The 16,972-nt window shown below is 41.4% G+C and overlaps 1 protein-coding gene across 1 annotated transcript in view; it reads right to left on the bottom strand.

The window, feature by feature from the left end:
• Positions 1-16,972, bottom strand: part of sel1l (SEL1L adaptor subunit of SYVN1 ubiquitin ligase) — a 42,766-nt gene that overhangs the window by 9,370 nt on the left and 16,424 nt on the right. Inside the window, exons 4-14 of the mRNA XM_067991967.1 lie at positions 13,539-13,706; positions 10,024-10,129; positions 7,332-7,494; positions 6,237-6,290; positions 6,065-6,124; positions 5,687-5,768; positions 4,497-4,651; positions 4,118-4,174; positions 3,314-3,382; positions 3,146-3,223; positions 2,019-2,081 (exon numbers count right to left, since the gene is read on the bottom strand). Coding sequence (XP_067848068.1) covers positions 2,019-2,081; positions 3,146-3,223; positions 3,314-3,382; positions 4,118-4,174; positions 4,497-4,651; positions 5,687-5,768; positions 6,065-6,124; positions 6,237-6,290; positions 7,332-7,494; positions 10,024-10,129; positions 13,539-13,706 — 1,055 coding nt within the window. The remainder of the gene's footprint in view (positions 1-2,018; positions 2,082-3,145; positions 3,224-3,313; positions 3,383-4,117; positions 4,175-4,496; positions 4,652-5,686; positions 5,769-6,064; positions 6,125-6,236; positions 6,291-7,331; positions 7,495-10,023; positions 10,130-13,538; positions 13,707-16,972) is intronic.

The raw sequence follows: 16,972 nt of genomic DNA, 5'->3' as shown, positions 1-16,972 counted from the left end.
CCTTTGGACGAGAGATGGAGACATTTGGAGGGAGGGAATTACAGAGCCTGCATGGCTGTTAACGGTGGTGGGAGGATGCAAGTGTCCAGAGTTGGAGAAACGTGGAGTTCTTGGAGGGTTGCAGGGCTGGAGGAGATTACAGAGAGATAGGGTGGGGCGAGACCATGGAGGGATTTGAACACGAGGATGAGAATTTGCAAAGCAAGGCGCTGGTGGACTAGGAGCCAATGTAGGTCAGCGAGCACTGGGTGATGGGTGAGCGGAACTTGGTGCAAGTTGGAATCCAGGTGGCGATTTGGATGAGCTCAAATATCTGGAGGCTGGCCAAGAGAGCACTGGAACAAATATAAGTCTGGAGATAACAAAAAGCATGGATGAGTGTTTCAGTAGGAGATAAGCTGAGGCAGGGGTGGACAGGCAATGTTATGGAGGTGGAAGTAGGCAGTCTTTGCATTGGAGAGGACGTTGGGTGGGGGGTGGGGGGGGGGGGGGGGCGGGGGCACGGCGGAAGCTCAACTCAGGAGCAAATAGGACGTAGAGGTTGCAAACAGTCTGGTCCCACCAGAGAGATTAGCCAGGGAGGGGAAGAGAATCAGTGGCAAGGGAATGGAGTTTGTGACTTCTGTCTTCACAATATTTAATCGGAGGAATTGCAGCTCATCCAGGACTGGATAGTCTGACTACTTGTCAGACAAGAGGCAGTAGAGGGGTTTAAGAGAAGTGGCAGCAAGGCAGAGATGGGAGTAATTAGCATACATTTGGAATTGGATGTCAAATAGGATCTGACCAGGATATTTAAAGGTTTACCCAAACTTTTATAGATTTACATCCTGGAATTTGATTGGCCTTTTTACCACCAACACCGTTAGTTTTGGTATCTAGGGTATTAAAGAAGAACAGGAGTCCAAGCAGTCTTGTGGGACTCCAGTCAAAACCTTTTCTCCACCTCCTGTATGGCATTAAGTCATGAAATTAATTTTATTCCTTTCAACTTTAGGAAAAAAAAAACTTATGCAGTCTTACGTTCTAAGTTTTATTTTCTAGTAGATCTTGGTCAAAGATTTCTGAAAATCAAAGGGAGTGCTTCATCTGCAACATCCTCAAAGCTTAGGAGGTAATCTTGGTGGGCTTACACAAGAGGACAAAAGGCAAGTCCAGGAGAAGAAAACAAGGCACAATAAAAAAAAAGTAAAACTGAAGCGTGAGGGAGGATGGGTCTCTGGGGGTCAAAGTTTGAGCATATTGATTGTTTAAGTAAAGATGTCTAATCCCAAGTGGTGGCTTTTGATTTTTTTTTAAAAAAAAGCAGGCAGCCATAATCTGAAGCTTGTCCCAGTCTTTGACTGCTTTTTGCCAGCTTCCTTTAGCTTGGAGGGCCATATATAGTGCATTCTCACCAAGGGCTCCCAAGACTTAGCAACTGACTAACTGAATGAAAGACTGATGCAAACAAAAAAAATTGGGCTTTCCCCCCCCCCATTCCATTACCCAATTCAAGCATCAATGCTGTACTTGACCATAATGGAGCACTTCCTCCTAGTTTAAAACTGGTCACACAGCTTCAGGAGGCAATTTAAGCCTTGGAAGTGGGATTACAGCTGTTCTAAACATCATTTTACCAGATACAGCATCAGTTTTGTGAATTGGTCATCACTAGGATGGTGTTTTTTTTTTAAAGTTTTAAATGAAAGGTATTAAGTATAAAGAATGATACGAATGAATTCTCTGCAGTTTAAAAAAGTAGGCGGCATAAAACAAAAAAAAAGGAAAAGGTGTCAGAAACTGGGTAAAAATATAGACTTGAAAAATATGAAGGGGAAGGGCAGGGTGATCGAAGCACCATTGTAGATTTACAATTGTAATGTGTGTCTGTTTGTGTTTATGGAATGCAATGGAAACTTAGAAAAATGAATCTGCTGCCAGACTAAAAACCAATAAAAGGTCATATTTTGACTGAGCAGTCAGATTACTCTCCCCAAAAGTACCCACAGTAGTCAGATAGAAACAGACATACGTACCACTGGGACACCCTTTCCATACAAGTAAGCCATTCCTAGGCCACTCTGTCCAACTGGATTACCCTGAAAATTAAAAAAGATCATTGAAAAAACCGACAGGCAATCGTCAGATGAGATCAAAAAAGTGGAGTGAAACAAGCAGAGGCTATTTTCTGCTCAATAGCCTCAAGATTACATATTACTAAACCCCTCAAAAACAAACAGGAATTGAACCGGTGAAGTTTCAAATTTCTGTGGACTTGCTGATATGGAGTATGATCTCCAATTCATGGAAGGTGTACCTAAATGCATCATGTCAACTAGAAGTCTTACAAAAAGGACTGAAACCATCATTCAGAACCTTCAAACCAAGCTGTTTGGCTTGAGTTTACCCGATACCTTTTCCACACCTCCCCCCACCCTCTTCTTACCCCTAGAGTTTATTGCAGGTCAGAAACAGCCAAAGTTAGCCCCTCCCCCCACCACTCCACTCCGTACAGGGATATTACTGGACCTTAAACCAACTAAAACCTTTATCAGCACAAAACATTAGTGAAGAACATGCTTAAATCACTGACTTGCTGATTAATTAGCCCCCTAGCCATGAGTCTACTCTCTGGATTCCATTAATACAGTAGGCCAACTGATCAATCATCAGTGGCCCAGCTGGTCTGGCTCAGGCATCGGTTCAGAGTCTGTCATGGATGGTTGACCTGGTTCTAATCTTCCATCTAGGCACGGCTGGATACAACAGGACCCCAAAGAAACCCCATTTACCTCCCTTTTACCCAAGGGGGTAAGTAGCACTAATGACAATCTTGCTCAGTAGGCACAAGGATAGCCAGAATGGGAAAATAAACCAGAGAGGTACACAAAAGGTTGAGGCATTAGAAGGAATCATACCCTCCATCTATAACCAAGCTTCATCTCACCACGAGTTTGATGCGGATATGTTGGAGACAACCATCCATTAACACAAAACATCCTTCAACTCAAGGAGCAGAAAAAAATCCAGAATATTTACATTACATATTTAAAACACAAACATTTTCAGGCTTTGAAATGTTATGATCAGTTTGAATGAGAAAAACATCATAAGCAAAACTAATTTCTATGACAGCTATTTGTTTTTTAAAAAAGCAACTTACCATCTCTGCTGATTTCTTGAAGTAATGAAAAGCAGTGTCATTGTTCTGAGGTACAACATTACTACCCTCTGAGTACATCTGTTTACGTAAAAAAGTTTTAAAGTTTAGTTTTAAGTTCTCAATAATAGCCAGAGTCTTGTTTGTAAGAAGCATATCTTATGCATTTACCTTTCCCAGGAATGCCATTGCATGAGAGTTCCCAGTAGCTGCTGCTTGGTTAAAGTACTCAAAGGCTCTCTGAAAAGGAAAATGAACAAATCTATCCAGTTATAATTCAGATCTGCTGCAGGTATCTACTTGGGTTCAGTGGTGTCAGTTGCTCCCTTGAACAGTCTAGTTATCTAATACCACATGCATTGAGCTCGCTCCCAAATTATAAAATTTATTACACAGAGCAGGAAGGAAAGAATTCTTGCTACTTAAAATAGGAAGTTGGGTAGGTTAAAAAGTGCCCAATAGATCAAACAAACCTTCTGAGCACTTGGCAAGCCCAATTTGGCACAGCACTGGGTTTATACTCCCTGGGATAACAGACTGAAGTGGCATGAAAACACTGCTTCCAGGAAGTGTTGGTGCAAATGTGTGGTTGCCCCTCCATGCATCCTTTGCAGTATGATTTAAGTAGATAAGGCCCATTATTTCTCAGGTGATCACAGCACATGCTTTGGTTAATCACCATTTGTCACAAGACGACAACAACATTTTTTTTCCCCCTTTCTTTGGGTAGGTTGGGGGGGCAGGTAATTTTTATCCAAACTGAATTGCACATAGCCTGACTAATAGTCACTAAAGTAATCCTTTTAGAAATTAAACCAGCAATAAGCCACATAGGAAAAGCACATGTAAAAATGTGCAGAGTCTGCACTACTATAAAAGTAAGCTAACGCTACAAAATGTAGTTTAAAAAAAACACACTGCTGGGAACATTAAGATATGCATTCTGATTTCTCAAGTACTTTTGTAATCAATTACCTGATAGTTTTGTTCCACACCTCGTCCTCCATGCAAATGCAATTGGCCAAGTCCAACCTCAAATAAAAACAAAAATATTTGTTCTCTTGCTCAATAATTCCATTTGACAGTCAGTAATGTTTGCAAGTTTTAACTTAAAGAAATTAAAATACAAAAAAATGTAGCAGGTGTATTATTATACAAATACGCAACACCCATGTTGTATGGCAGCGTTGCTAAAGGGCTTTACAAAATTTACATTTGAATGTAGCTGAAAAGATTTTCTACCAGGCTAAAGGCCAAGAACAAAACTTTTCTATTTTAGATAGAATGGGTAATTCAGATTTGACCTTGGTACTAAGCCACACTTGACTTTTATACAGACTATTCACTGCTCTACCTGTGCTTGGACATCTCCCTTTTCAGCCAGGAATTGGTAGTATTGGATCAAGTCATCTTCCAGCATTCCACTGCCAACACCAGAGTTTTCTGCTTCATCAAGAAGACGAATTCTCTGAACAACATTACCACCAGTCAAAGATATATCATTGGCAACTAAGGAAGCAATTAAAAATCAGTGAATTACTTATCAAACAAAATTTTACACCAAGCCACACAATGAGCTATTAGGACATATGACCAAAGCCTTGGTCAAAGCAGTAGGTTTTAAGGAAGTCTTAAAAAGGAGGCGAGAGGAGTTGAGGGAGGGAATTCCAGAGCTTAGGCAGCTGAAGGCACAGTGGAGCAATGAAAATCAAGGACGCACAAGGTGACAGAATTGGAGGAGTGCAGTGATGAGGGTTTTAGGTTATAGAGATAGGGATATGTTTGAAAGACAGGCTGTTGAAATAGCACCTTTTGTTTTACTCTGCCATTCTAGAATTTGTAATCACTGTATAAAAACCTCAAGATATTTAATTGCAAAACAGTCACAATTTCCTGCAGCAATAGCATACACAAGATATATTGGCAAACAATACTAAACAAAACAAAAAATACACTGCCACCCCTCACACACTGCAAAATGTTCATTTAAAATATGTTCACCACACACACACATTCTTCATACAATTGCTTTACCATGCCACATTGCAGTAAAACAATTTTATCTGTTAATGTAAACATTTAAAATGGAAAATGATCTATATAGTTGGGGAAGGGAAGATGGAAAAAATAGGATATTTAATCCAGGGACTGCAACCTTTCTTTTGGGAGCACAGGTATTTAGCTCACTGGTGACCAAAATATATGCTGGCTTCCACTCTGCTTCATGTTTGTTACTATTGGAGAAGTGGGCCAAAATCACTCCTTTTGGTAGTACGTTACCAATTTTGGTAAATCAACAAGCAAGTTAGCTGCAGAAGGCTGGTAAAACAGTGTAAGAGGCATGCAGCTAAATACTCCTCCTTAGCACCAATGACAATATGGCTTTAAAAGCTGCTCACTTTTAGTACATAGTAATATTGAAAATTTTAATCAGTCAATTCCAGAAAACATCTGACCTTACTCAGGACCACAGGAAGAGTACATAATTTCTTCATAGTCAAAAAAAAGCACACCATAACCTAAAAGGTTCATTTGATTGCTTACCATAATTTGCCACGAGTTTGTAATGTGTTAGTGCAGATTCACAGCTCTGAGGGACTCCTATGCCAGCCCAATATCTATAACCCTGAGGGATTAAAATAGATGCATTATTGAAAAAGAAAACTAGCTAAATATGCCCATTCATAAAATATCATTTAACATTTACTACAGCACAAGGGGATTATAGAAACTCACATTCCATAGCATGATTTACAAAATGAAGCAACAAAATTGAATAGGAAACAATTTATATACTGGTGAATATACTACTGACCCTTTTGATACAGATCTTAGAACAGGGGCTCATTTGGGAGTGTAATTTTGTTTTTGCATGTTATCCAAAGTGTGGTTTATTTACAACATACAAGCAAGAATACTTACCAAAATCATGTGTGACAACAAGTTCCCTCCAAGTGCTCCAAAGGTGTAAAATACCAATGCCTTTAAAAAACAAAAAGAATATTAAGTGCTTTACTGTACATAAGCTTACAAGGCCACATTCAGCATGGGATGGTGACTGGGTGGCCAGGTTAAGAGGAAATAAAACAAGTACCTTAGCTTGACTTGAGTGGACTCCCACTCCGGATGCATAAAGGAATCCAAGTGCCTAGAAATAGAATACAAGAGAGTTAGTATGTTGGAAAGTTCTCTTGATAAAATCTTTAAATATGTGCCCTCATCTCCTCTTCCCCTTACCAAAAAAAAGCAAGCTACAAGAAAGAAAATATGAGCTAGAGCTTCTAAATACTCAAGCATTTAATTAAAGCACCCCACCAGTACCTACAAAGCTTTTTGAAATCAAATGACATAACTACTTGACTTTTTTTTTAAAAACAGCATATTATGTAAGAAAAAGTGTATTAAGTGCAACAATCTTGGACAGATGTCTAACATTTAATATTCAATACTTCACCATGCATTTCTATAGCACTTTTACTATACAAAAACATAATTGAGCCAAAGAAGGAAAAATTAGGAACGACCAAAAGCTTGGTTAAAGAGAAGGGTCTTGAGAGATGAAGGTGGAAAGGGGTTTAAGAATGGAATTCTAAAGCATGGGGTCTAGGTAAAAGAAAGCACAACCAATAGTGGAGCGTGGGGAAAAATGCACAAGAAACTAGAGTCAGAGGAAGAGTTCATTGGGGAGGGGGGGTTGCATTGTTGGGCTGGACATAGTTACAGAGATAGGAAGGGATGAGAACATGAGTACGATCATTTTAAATGAGGTGTTGGGCAGGGGGGGGGAAAACAGGAGCCAAATATAAAAGTCAGTGAGGATGGTATAGGATATGGGCAGTTTGGTCATAGAACTTAGGTCAAAGAAGATGATGATGTCAGACCAGGTACAGGAATACCTATAGGTAAAATTGTTGGTTAATTGTTACAAAAAACATCTGATTCTTCAGTCTCAAAATTATATAATGAAGCCTAACTAGATTTTTTTTTAGAAAAAAAAATGTAGCACCATGAAGGAATCAAATACTGCAGATTCACATTACAGCATAACGTTACTGATCAGAGATTATGCAGCTCAGATCAAGTTTTTAAAACTGGATTTAAACCACTCAGTTGGTGCTGCTATCATTTGAGGCAAGCAGTGATAGTGAATAAAGATTGTGTAGTTATGATATAGTTAAAGCACACCTACTGTTTGACCTTTTGGAAACCCCTGCTCTGCAAGCATCTCAAAGAAATTCTTAGCTGCTCCAATGTTTAGCTTCAGGTAGTCACCCAACAGCATGGCATAGCCCACCTTCTCCATGGCCTTGGCATTTCCCATGTCAGCTGCTTTCACAAGTATTTGATACCCTCTAAATCAAGTGAAAATAAATGGAACCAGCATCAGATAAAAAGTTATCAATAAGATAATGGAGAGACGGACACCCACAGCGTTACATGAATCTAGCTGTTCATACTGCTGGAAACATAGAAAATAGGAGCAAGAGTAGGCCTTATTGGCCTGCTCCATCATTCAAAATGATCATGGCTGATCGTCTAACTCAGTACCCTGTTCCCGCTTTTTCCCCATATCCTTTGATCCCTTTAGCATTAAGAAATATATCTATCTCCTTCTTGATTACATCTAATGACTTGGCCTCCACTGCCTTCTGTGGTAGAGAATTCCACAGGTTCACCACCCGCTGAGTGAAGAAATTTCTCCTCATCTCAGTTCTAAATAGCATACCCCATATCCTGAGACTGTGACCTCTGGTTCTGGACTCCCCAGCCATCAGGAACATCCTCCCTACATCTAGTCTGTCTAGTCCTGTTAGAATTTTATATGTTTCGTTGAGATCACCTCTCATTCTTCCAAACAGTGAATACAGGCCTACTCGACCCAATCTCTCCTCATACGTCAGTCCTGCCATCCCACGAAATAGTCTGGTAAACCTTCGTTGCACTTCCTCCATGGCAAGGACATCTTCCTCAGTTAAGGAGACCAAAACTGCACACAATACTCCAGATGTGGTCTCACCAAGGCCCTGTGTAACTGCAGTAAGACACCCCTGCTTGTACTCAAATCCTCTTGCAATGAAGGCCAACATACCATTCGCCTTCTTAACTGCTTGCTGCACCTGAATGCTTGCTTTCAGCAACTGGAGTACAAGGACACCCAGGTCTTGTTGCACCTCCCCTTTTCCCAATCTATCACCATTCAGATAATAATCTGCCTTTGTTTTTACAACCAAAGTGGATAACCTCACATTTATCCACATTATACTGCATCTGCCATGTTCTTGTCCACTCACCCAACTTGTCTAAATCACATTGGAGCCTCTTTGCATCCTCCTCACAGCTCACATTCCATCCTAGCTTTGTGTTGTCTGCAAACTTGGAAATGTTACATTCTGTTCCCTCATCTAAATCATTGATATATATTGTGAATAGCTGGGGCCCCAAGCACTGATCCCTGCGGTACCCCACTAGTCACTGCCTGCCACCCAGAAAAAGACCTGTTTATTCCTCCTCTCTTTCCTGACTTTCAACCAATTCTCAATCCATGCCAGTATATTCCCACCAATCCCATGTGCTTTAATTTTGCACACTAACCTCTTGTGTGGGACCTTATCAAAAGCCTTCTGAAAATCCAAGTACACCACATCCACTGGTTCTCCCCTATCTAGTCTACTAGTTACATCCTCAAAAAAACTCCAGTAGATTTGTTAAGCATGATTTCCCTTTCATAAACCCATGCTGACTTTGTCCAATCCCATGAATGCCTTCCAAGTGTTCTGTTATCACATCTTTTATAATAGACTCCAACATTTTCCCCACTACTGATGTTAGCCTAACTGGTCTGTAATTCCATTTTTTCTCTCCCTCCTTTTTTAAATAGTGGGGTTACATTTGCCACCCTCCAATCTGTAGGAACTGTTCGAGTCTATAGAATTTGGGAAGATGATCACCAATGCATCCACTATTTCCAGGGCCACTTCCTTTAGTACTCTGGGATGTTGATCATCAGGTCCTGGGGATTTGTTCGGCCTTCAGCCCCATTAATTTCCCTAGCACTTTTTTTTCTAATTAATGAAGACAAATGTAGGTCCCTTACACAGTCAGAAATGGGGAACCAAGAAATGGCAGAACAATTAAACACATACTTTAGTTGTGTATTTACAAAAGGAGGACACAAATAACCTCCCAGAAATGTTAGGGAACCAAGGGTCTAGAGAGGGAGTACGTGCAAAGCCACGTCTGGGGGTCAAGCATACTCCATGACAAAGAATTCTGCATTGTACATTCCCACTTTCGTACACTTTTCCTTAATAGCAATGGGTTTCCCCATAAAGAGTGCTGCATTTTCCTTTGAATAGTTAACATCCAATGATCACGTTACTCATGTTCCAAATAACCCTATGTCCTATTTGCAACATTTAAAAAGTTCAAAAACCACCAATGTAAAAAATATTTATTTGCACCAGATGCTGGAATCTCTACAGGCCCACAAAGACAGGTTAGCACCCAGACAGCTCTAGCAGCCCAACAGGAGTTCTAAACCAGGACATTAGAGTTTACGGTTAACATTGTGCCTATAATTAAAGCAAACAATCTCAACTGGAACGCTAATACAAAAAAGGAACATGTAGCACAATACTCCACCTCAGTGGGGTGGGTAAGAAAAATAGCTAAGGCCCCCCCTCAAGGATTTTTTGTACCTGAATACCTACTAGCTGACCAGAGAAGATTTTTGTACTTTAGACCATCTCACTCACAGGTGAAGGAGGTGGTTGAATGGCACCAAGCAGGCTAAAGTTGGGGGGGGGGGGGGGGGGGGGGGGGGGGGAGGGGAGGAGGGAAAAAGGAGAAGCGAAGTTTAGAATTACAATGAGGGTGCTTACTCTTTTTTCTGATTCTTTTTAGTTGTACTGTTGATCATTTTCATTCCAGTATGGTAAAATCCTTCTGCCTCCTGTGCAAGTTTTCTTTGACTGGCTTCTTCTTCAGCTAGAAGACAAAAAAAAAATATCATTCTTAATCTCTTCACCAACTAGAGATAGATTAACTTCTAAATCAATGTTAAGGGCACAAAGCTTTTTAAAAACACATAAGTAAAGTGTGTGGCTATTCTACACTAAATATGCAGTAAGGAACTATTTGAACATATCCATCTAAGATAATGGCACATTAGAACCTTTTAAAACACCATTGTAATAAGATAAATGAGGGCTTTTGTTTGCGAGTTAAGTCAATTCACTTTTTAAAAAGATGGAAATGTAGAAGTGAAATCCCAAAGACTAAGAATTGGTAGTTATATTCTGGTCTACATTAGGCTAGATTTCAGATCAAATGTAAAAGCCAAAACCATACAAATTTGAGTCATAGAAGTTAATGGTTTCCCCTCAGATAATGAAATAAGAGATGCAAGATACATGAAATAAAAGCCAATTTCATGAAAGTTTATAGGATTTAAAAAAAAATTGCACACTGCATGGTCAATGAACAATTTTGTGGATTATCTTGTCACTACAGGGATTGGATATTTGTCCATGTGTCAAAACAAAACCACTGGTATTAGGAGAGGTAGTAAGCGGTGCTACCCAGAAAAACAGACCAGATGTTTCCATGGAAGAGCTAGTATTCAGTATGCTATTATTTCCGATGGGTACAACATTCAAACAGTATTTTGTAAACCACATATCTAGAGTATAGCCACATACTTATACATGCTAGTGTTATTTTCTAATGTGGCAACCCAAAAAGAGTTTTTTCCTACAATTAGGAGAAAAGGTAAAGCAGATTAGCTACAGGGGAGACAAACATGCTGACAAGATTCTTCTGAAACACTTTCCAGCTAATAGAAGGGATTTAAAAAAAAACTAAATATACAGGTTTTACATAAACTCAACATGACATGCTGTTTGCAACAGTCTTCACATTCCAGCTCCTTAACTCAGGCAAGCAACAAAAAAGGTGACTCCTACCACAATATGGTTGCCATGAGGTATGCCAAGAATGCAATTATTTTTCACACAAAATAATCAATTTTGCATTTGCAATTCAGTTACAGTCAAATATCAGTATTTATTACAGAAACCAGGAACTCAGTTTTGCACCAGAAAAATAACTTCCTCTGAAGTAGAAAATCCAAAAAAGTTAATAGGAAGACTAAAGGAGGCCACATAATACTTGGATAATAAGAGTCTAAACAGGATAGAGGAGCAAACAGATCTAGGGGCACAGGTGCACAAATCAGTAAAAGTAGCCACCACAGGTTAATAAGGCCATAAAAAAATGCAAATCAAGCACTGGGGTTCATTTCTAGAGGGACAGAATTGAAAAGCAAAGAGGTTATGTTAAAACTTGTTTAGAACCTTAGTTGAAATACTGTGCACAGTTCTGGCCTCCATAAAATAAAAAAGGATAGAGGCATTGGAGACGGTGCAAAAAGGATTCACAAGGATGATACCACAACTAAAAGGATATCCTTATCAGGAAATGCTGAACAGGTTGGGGCTCTTTTCTCTAGAAAAGAGAAGGCAGAGACCTGATAGAGGTCTTTAAGATAATGATAGGTAGATTCAGAGAAAATGTTTCCACTTGTGGAGGAGTCCAAAACTAGGAGGTCATAAATATAAAATAGTCACTAATAAATCCAATAGGAAATTCAGGAGAAACTTCCCTAACATCAGTAGTAGGGAAAATGCTAGAGTCTATTATAAAGGATGGCAACAGGATTAGACAAAGTCAACATGGATTTATGAAAGGGAAATCATGTTTGACAAACCTACTGGAGTTTTTTTTTGAGGATGTAACTGGTAGAATAGATAAGGGAGAACCTGTGGATGTGGTTTATTTGGATTTTCAGAAGGCCTTTGGTAAAGTCCCACATAAGAGGTTAGTGTGCAAAATTAAAGCACATGGGATTGGTGATAACATACTGGCATGGACTGAAAATTAGTTAACAGACAGGAAACAGAGTAGGAATAAACAGGTCTTTTTCCAGGTGGCAGGCAGTGACTAGTTGGGTACTGCAGGGATCAGTGCTTGGGCCCCAGCTATTCACAATATACATCAATGATTTGGATGAGGGAACCAAATGTAATATTTTCAAGTTTGCTAATGACACAAAACTAGGTGGGATCGTGAGTTGTGAGGAGGATGCAAAGAGGCTTCAAGGTGATTTAGACAAGTTGAGTGAGTGGGCAAATACATGACAGATGCAGTATAACGTGGATAAATGAAGTTAGCCACTTCAGAAGCAAAAATAGAAAGGCAGAGTATTATTTAAATGGTAACAGATTAGGGAATGTGGATGTACAAAAGAGACCTGGGTGTCCTTGTACAACAATCACTGAAAGCAAGCATGGAGGTGCAGCAAGCAGTTAGGAAGGCAAATGGTATGTTGGCCTTCATTGCAAGAGGATTTGAGTACAGGAGCAAGGATGTCTTACTGCAGTTATACAGGGCCTTGGTGAGACCACACCTGGAGTATTGTGTGCAGTTTTGGTCTCCTTACCCAAGGATATACTTGCCATGGAGGGAGTGCTGCGAAGATTCACCAGACTGATTCCTGGGATGACAGGACTGTCATATGAGGAGAGATTGGGTCGAATCAGCCTGTAGTCATGTGAATTTAGAAGAATGAATGAATGAGAGGGGATCTCACTGAAACATAAAATTCTGACAGGGCTCGACAGATTGGATGCAGGGAGGATGTTTCCCCTGGCTGGGGGTCCAGAATGAGGGGGTCACAGTCTCAGGATACAGGGTAAGACATTTAGGACTGAGATGAGGAGAAATTTCTTCACTCAGAGGGTGGTGAACTATGGAATTCTCTTGGCTGTGGAGGCCAAGTCACTGAATATATTTAAGGAGATACAGATTTCTAGACACAAAAGGCATCAAGGGGTATGGGGAGAGAGCAGGAATATGGTATTGAGATAAAGGATCAGCTATGATCATATTGAATGGTGGCACAGGCTCAAAGGGCCAAATGGCCTACTCCTGCTCCTATTTTCTATGTTACCCAGAGAATGGTAAAAATGTGGAATACACCAACACAAGGAGTTGTTGAGGCAAATAGCATAGATGCATTTAAGGGGAAAGCTAGATAACCACAAGGGAGAAAGGAATCCTAATAGGGTTAGATGAAGTAGGGAGGGAGGAGGCTCGAGAGAGATAAACACCAGCATAGACCAGTTGGCCTGTTTGTGTTGCAGTTTCGATGTAACTTGATATAATTCAATTGGATTATATCACTGCACATCAGAATTTCAAAAGTACTCATCTAAATAGTCTTGGACTTCCATTTAGTGTCAAACTTAACTTGTAAATACATATTTTCCAAACATTTTTTAACACCCTTGTGTACAAAGGCCTAGATGTGTAAATTGCACTTAGAAAACATTCTCACTTTCACAAAATCCCCACTTGAGATCCCGATTGTAGTTGTAGGTTGTTGCACACCAGAATCGGTCATCGTCTCGTCCATCAGTAGTACAGCTAAAGTACTCCTGGTCCATAAACAGGAAGGGAAACAGACAGGGCTCACCGTCAGCAGTGCCATCAATTGCTATTGGATCTGAAATGAAAGAAATAAAATAATCCATTTATTTCTAAGAAAATAAAAATTCCTGGAATATTTTACTGACATGTCAGATTGCATACACTACTATTTGGAACCAACAAGTTCTCAGTCTCAGTAATTCAGATTTCAATATAAAGTCTAACAAGGATTACACTAACTGATTAGAGACTAAAACTTACACGCATTAATGTGTTGGTTATCAAATGTAAACAATTTTACAACACCAAGTTATAGTCCAGCAATTTTATTTTAAATTCACAAGCTTTCGGAGGCTTCCTCCTTCGTCAGGTGAACGATGTGAACATCGTTCACCTGACGAAGGAGGAAGCCTCCGAAAGCTTGTGAATTTAAAATAAAATTGCTGGACTATAACTTGGTGTTGTAAAATTGTTTACATTTGATAACCCCAGTCCATCACCGGCATCTCCACATCTTGGTTATCAAAAGCATTCAAAATATAATTGTGGGAAAAAAGGGCAAGAAAGAAAAAGGGGAAGAACTATACAAATAAATGTTGCCATAATGTTCCTGAATGGAAGCACATGTAGGACTAGACCAATTAAGTACAGCTCATTTTATTTTTTAAAAATCCAGTTTACAAAAAGAATTGCAAACTGTACAATGCCATACACAAATTTAGAAAACCCAAATTATTTCTGCAATAAAAAAAGTCACGTTTTCAGATTGCTGCCTGCATCAAAAATTGGTTAAAATCAGAACAAAAGGCAATCCTTCCTAGCAAAATGCAGATGGTCCAAAAAGTTTATTTATAGGCTGTTATCTGGATTAGGTTAATAGCAAACAAAAAATCCTGCATCGTGAAAGAGGACATCCAATAAAAAGATTGCATTTTGCCAGTCAAAATAGCAGATCAGTGTTCAGATATACATGTATTATTCATTCTTTATAACCAACTTCCAAATTAAGATTCTTAATGAGTATAAATGACACCATAACTGAATCTATGGGCTCGATGTTAGCAGGGCTGCGGGTTCGCGGCAGGGGTGGGGGGGCTATTGGGCGCGTGGGTAACGCGCCCGGTAAAATTAGTCAGCCACCCGCGCGATCGCAGCCCAATTGGATCCACTTACCTGGTCTTCCAGGTTCTCCACTGCTGATCTGCGCGTCGGGCGAGCTGCGCATGCGCAGTAAGATCTGTCAGCTGGAGGAGCTCTATTTAAAGGGGCAGTCCTCCACTGACAGATGCTGCAACAAATAGAAAAAAAAAAATCACAGCATGGAGCAGCCCAGAAGGAAGGCTGCTCCCAGTTTAATGATGCCTCACTCCAGGTATCAATACATGGGGTGAGGAGGGGGAGGACAGAGATCTTCCTCCCGGCGGGCGGGAGGAAGCGGCCTGCCTCTGCCACCAGGAAGGCCTGGCTCGAGGTGGCAGAGAGGTCACCTGTACCAACATATCACACACCTGCATACAGTGCAGGAGGCACTCCAATGACCTCAGGTGGTCAGCCAACGTGAGTACACTTACTCATTCTCTTACACTTAATCTGCCACATCACCGCCTCCACTCCAGACCTCCTTCTGCACTGCCAACACTACTGTCACATCACCCCTCATACCCACTCAAAGCTCATCCTCATCTTACCTGCACTTACTCACCTCGCCAGTACTCATCCCACCACTACCACTCAACCCAATCCTCATACAATCTCATGGCTCTCTCTCATACTCACCCTCTCATGCATCTCTTTCACAGCCAGCCTCACTCAACCTGCCACTACCTGTGCTGCAGCCACAGGGCATGCATCACATATGTGCAGTAGGCAGCGTAAGGCAAACGTGTCGTGAGCATGAAGGGGATGCACAAGGGTGTCTGAGGGTTTGTCATGGTTGTTACTTATATTGAATTTCTGACCAACTCATTACATATTATATTGGTACCACTACTGCCATGTCTTTGTGAATCTTGACTGGTCTGTGCAATAATGCCCTTTCCTGAGGATCACTATGAAGACCCACAACTGATGCCACCCATTGTGTCACTGCAGAGTGGGTGTAGGTGTATTTGCAGGGCTCTTTTGTGCAGACGGCTGAGAGACGTCGGCGATGTCCCCGGTGGCACCCTGGAAGGATGCGGAGGAGAAGTTGTTGAGGGCAGTGGTGACTTTGACAGACAGGTAAGAAGATGGTGCTCAGGCCAGCCGGGAGCAGCTCGGCATGAAGGAGGCTGCAGATGTCCACGACTACATGTCGAGTGACTCTGAGCCTCTGCGTGCACTGCTGCTCAGAGAGGTCCAGGAAGCTGAGCCTCAGTCTGTGGACCCTGTGGTGAGGTTAGTGCCCTCTGCGACGCATCTCTCTGCGGTTGCCCTCCCTCCTGTTGTACAGGTGGATGGGTCACAGCACTCTGGTGGAGCTCCACGTGTCAGAGGTGGACGGCGTGGATGGCGAGGCTGGTGATCCTGTTCGCCCTCCGAGGAGATCATGACTGCAGCGACGGCAGCCCCCATCCGGAAGATTTACATCTGAGGGGGTCCGCAAGGTAGGTACATGTCTCTGGACCCCGGGGTAAGTGTGCAAGTTGGTGAATTTTCTTGTCGGGAGGAGGGTGGTGGAGGCCAAACTTGGTCCCAAGTGACAGAGTGGCCTCCTGCAATGAGTAAGGGTCTGCCCCCCCACCTGTCAAATGGACCTTTGCAGCTGCCACAGGCAGACAGCTGCAACACATCCATTTGAACTGGGAGTGTTTCCCCCAGTATGGGAAACAGTCCCAGTTTTCTATAAAATCCCACCCCTCCTCACATAATCCCTTAAATCAGGTCAGCTAATGACCGGAACAAGCAAGATAAATACTTTCAAGTGGCATCCCGCTGGCTTTAATTGCCTGCGGGATTCCCACCAGCGGGGGCTGCGCGCGCACGCCGGCGCATCAGTGGGGAACCCGGAAGTGGGCGGGTTGGAGCCTGGCTCCGGTCCGGGATTCTCCGATTTTCGGAGCCCCCCCACCCCCGCCAGGAACGCACCTGATAGCGGGTGCTAAAACGATGCCCTATATGTCATTATACAACGAAGCAAAAAAAGTGAAAAAAGGATCTAAATCAGATGCAAAGTTTTCACCATAGGCTCAATTTTTTGATGCACTTTATTTCAGCATTTCCACTACTTCCAAATTTTGAATTCAAGATTGAGAGTTTACAGATGGAGTAAAATATGGTGAAATATTTCACCAGAGATCAAAATACTCGTTTCACAAATAAAAAGGTTTGCATTTGGCTTGCTGCTCACACTCACATTAGATA

Source organism: Heptranchias perlo, chromosome 10 (assembly GCF_035084215.1).
Source record: "Heptranchias perlo isolate sHepPer1 chromosome 10, sHepPer1.hap1, whole genome shotgun sequence".
NCBI classification, from domain to species: domain Eukaryota; kingdom Metazoa; phylum Chordata; class Chondrichthyes; order Hexanchiformes; family Hexanchidae; genus Heptranchias; species Heptranchias perlo.
Note: the sequence above shows the minus strand (reverse complement) of the source record. Positions and strands in the feature narration are given on the sequence as shown.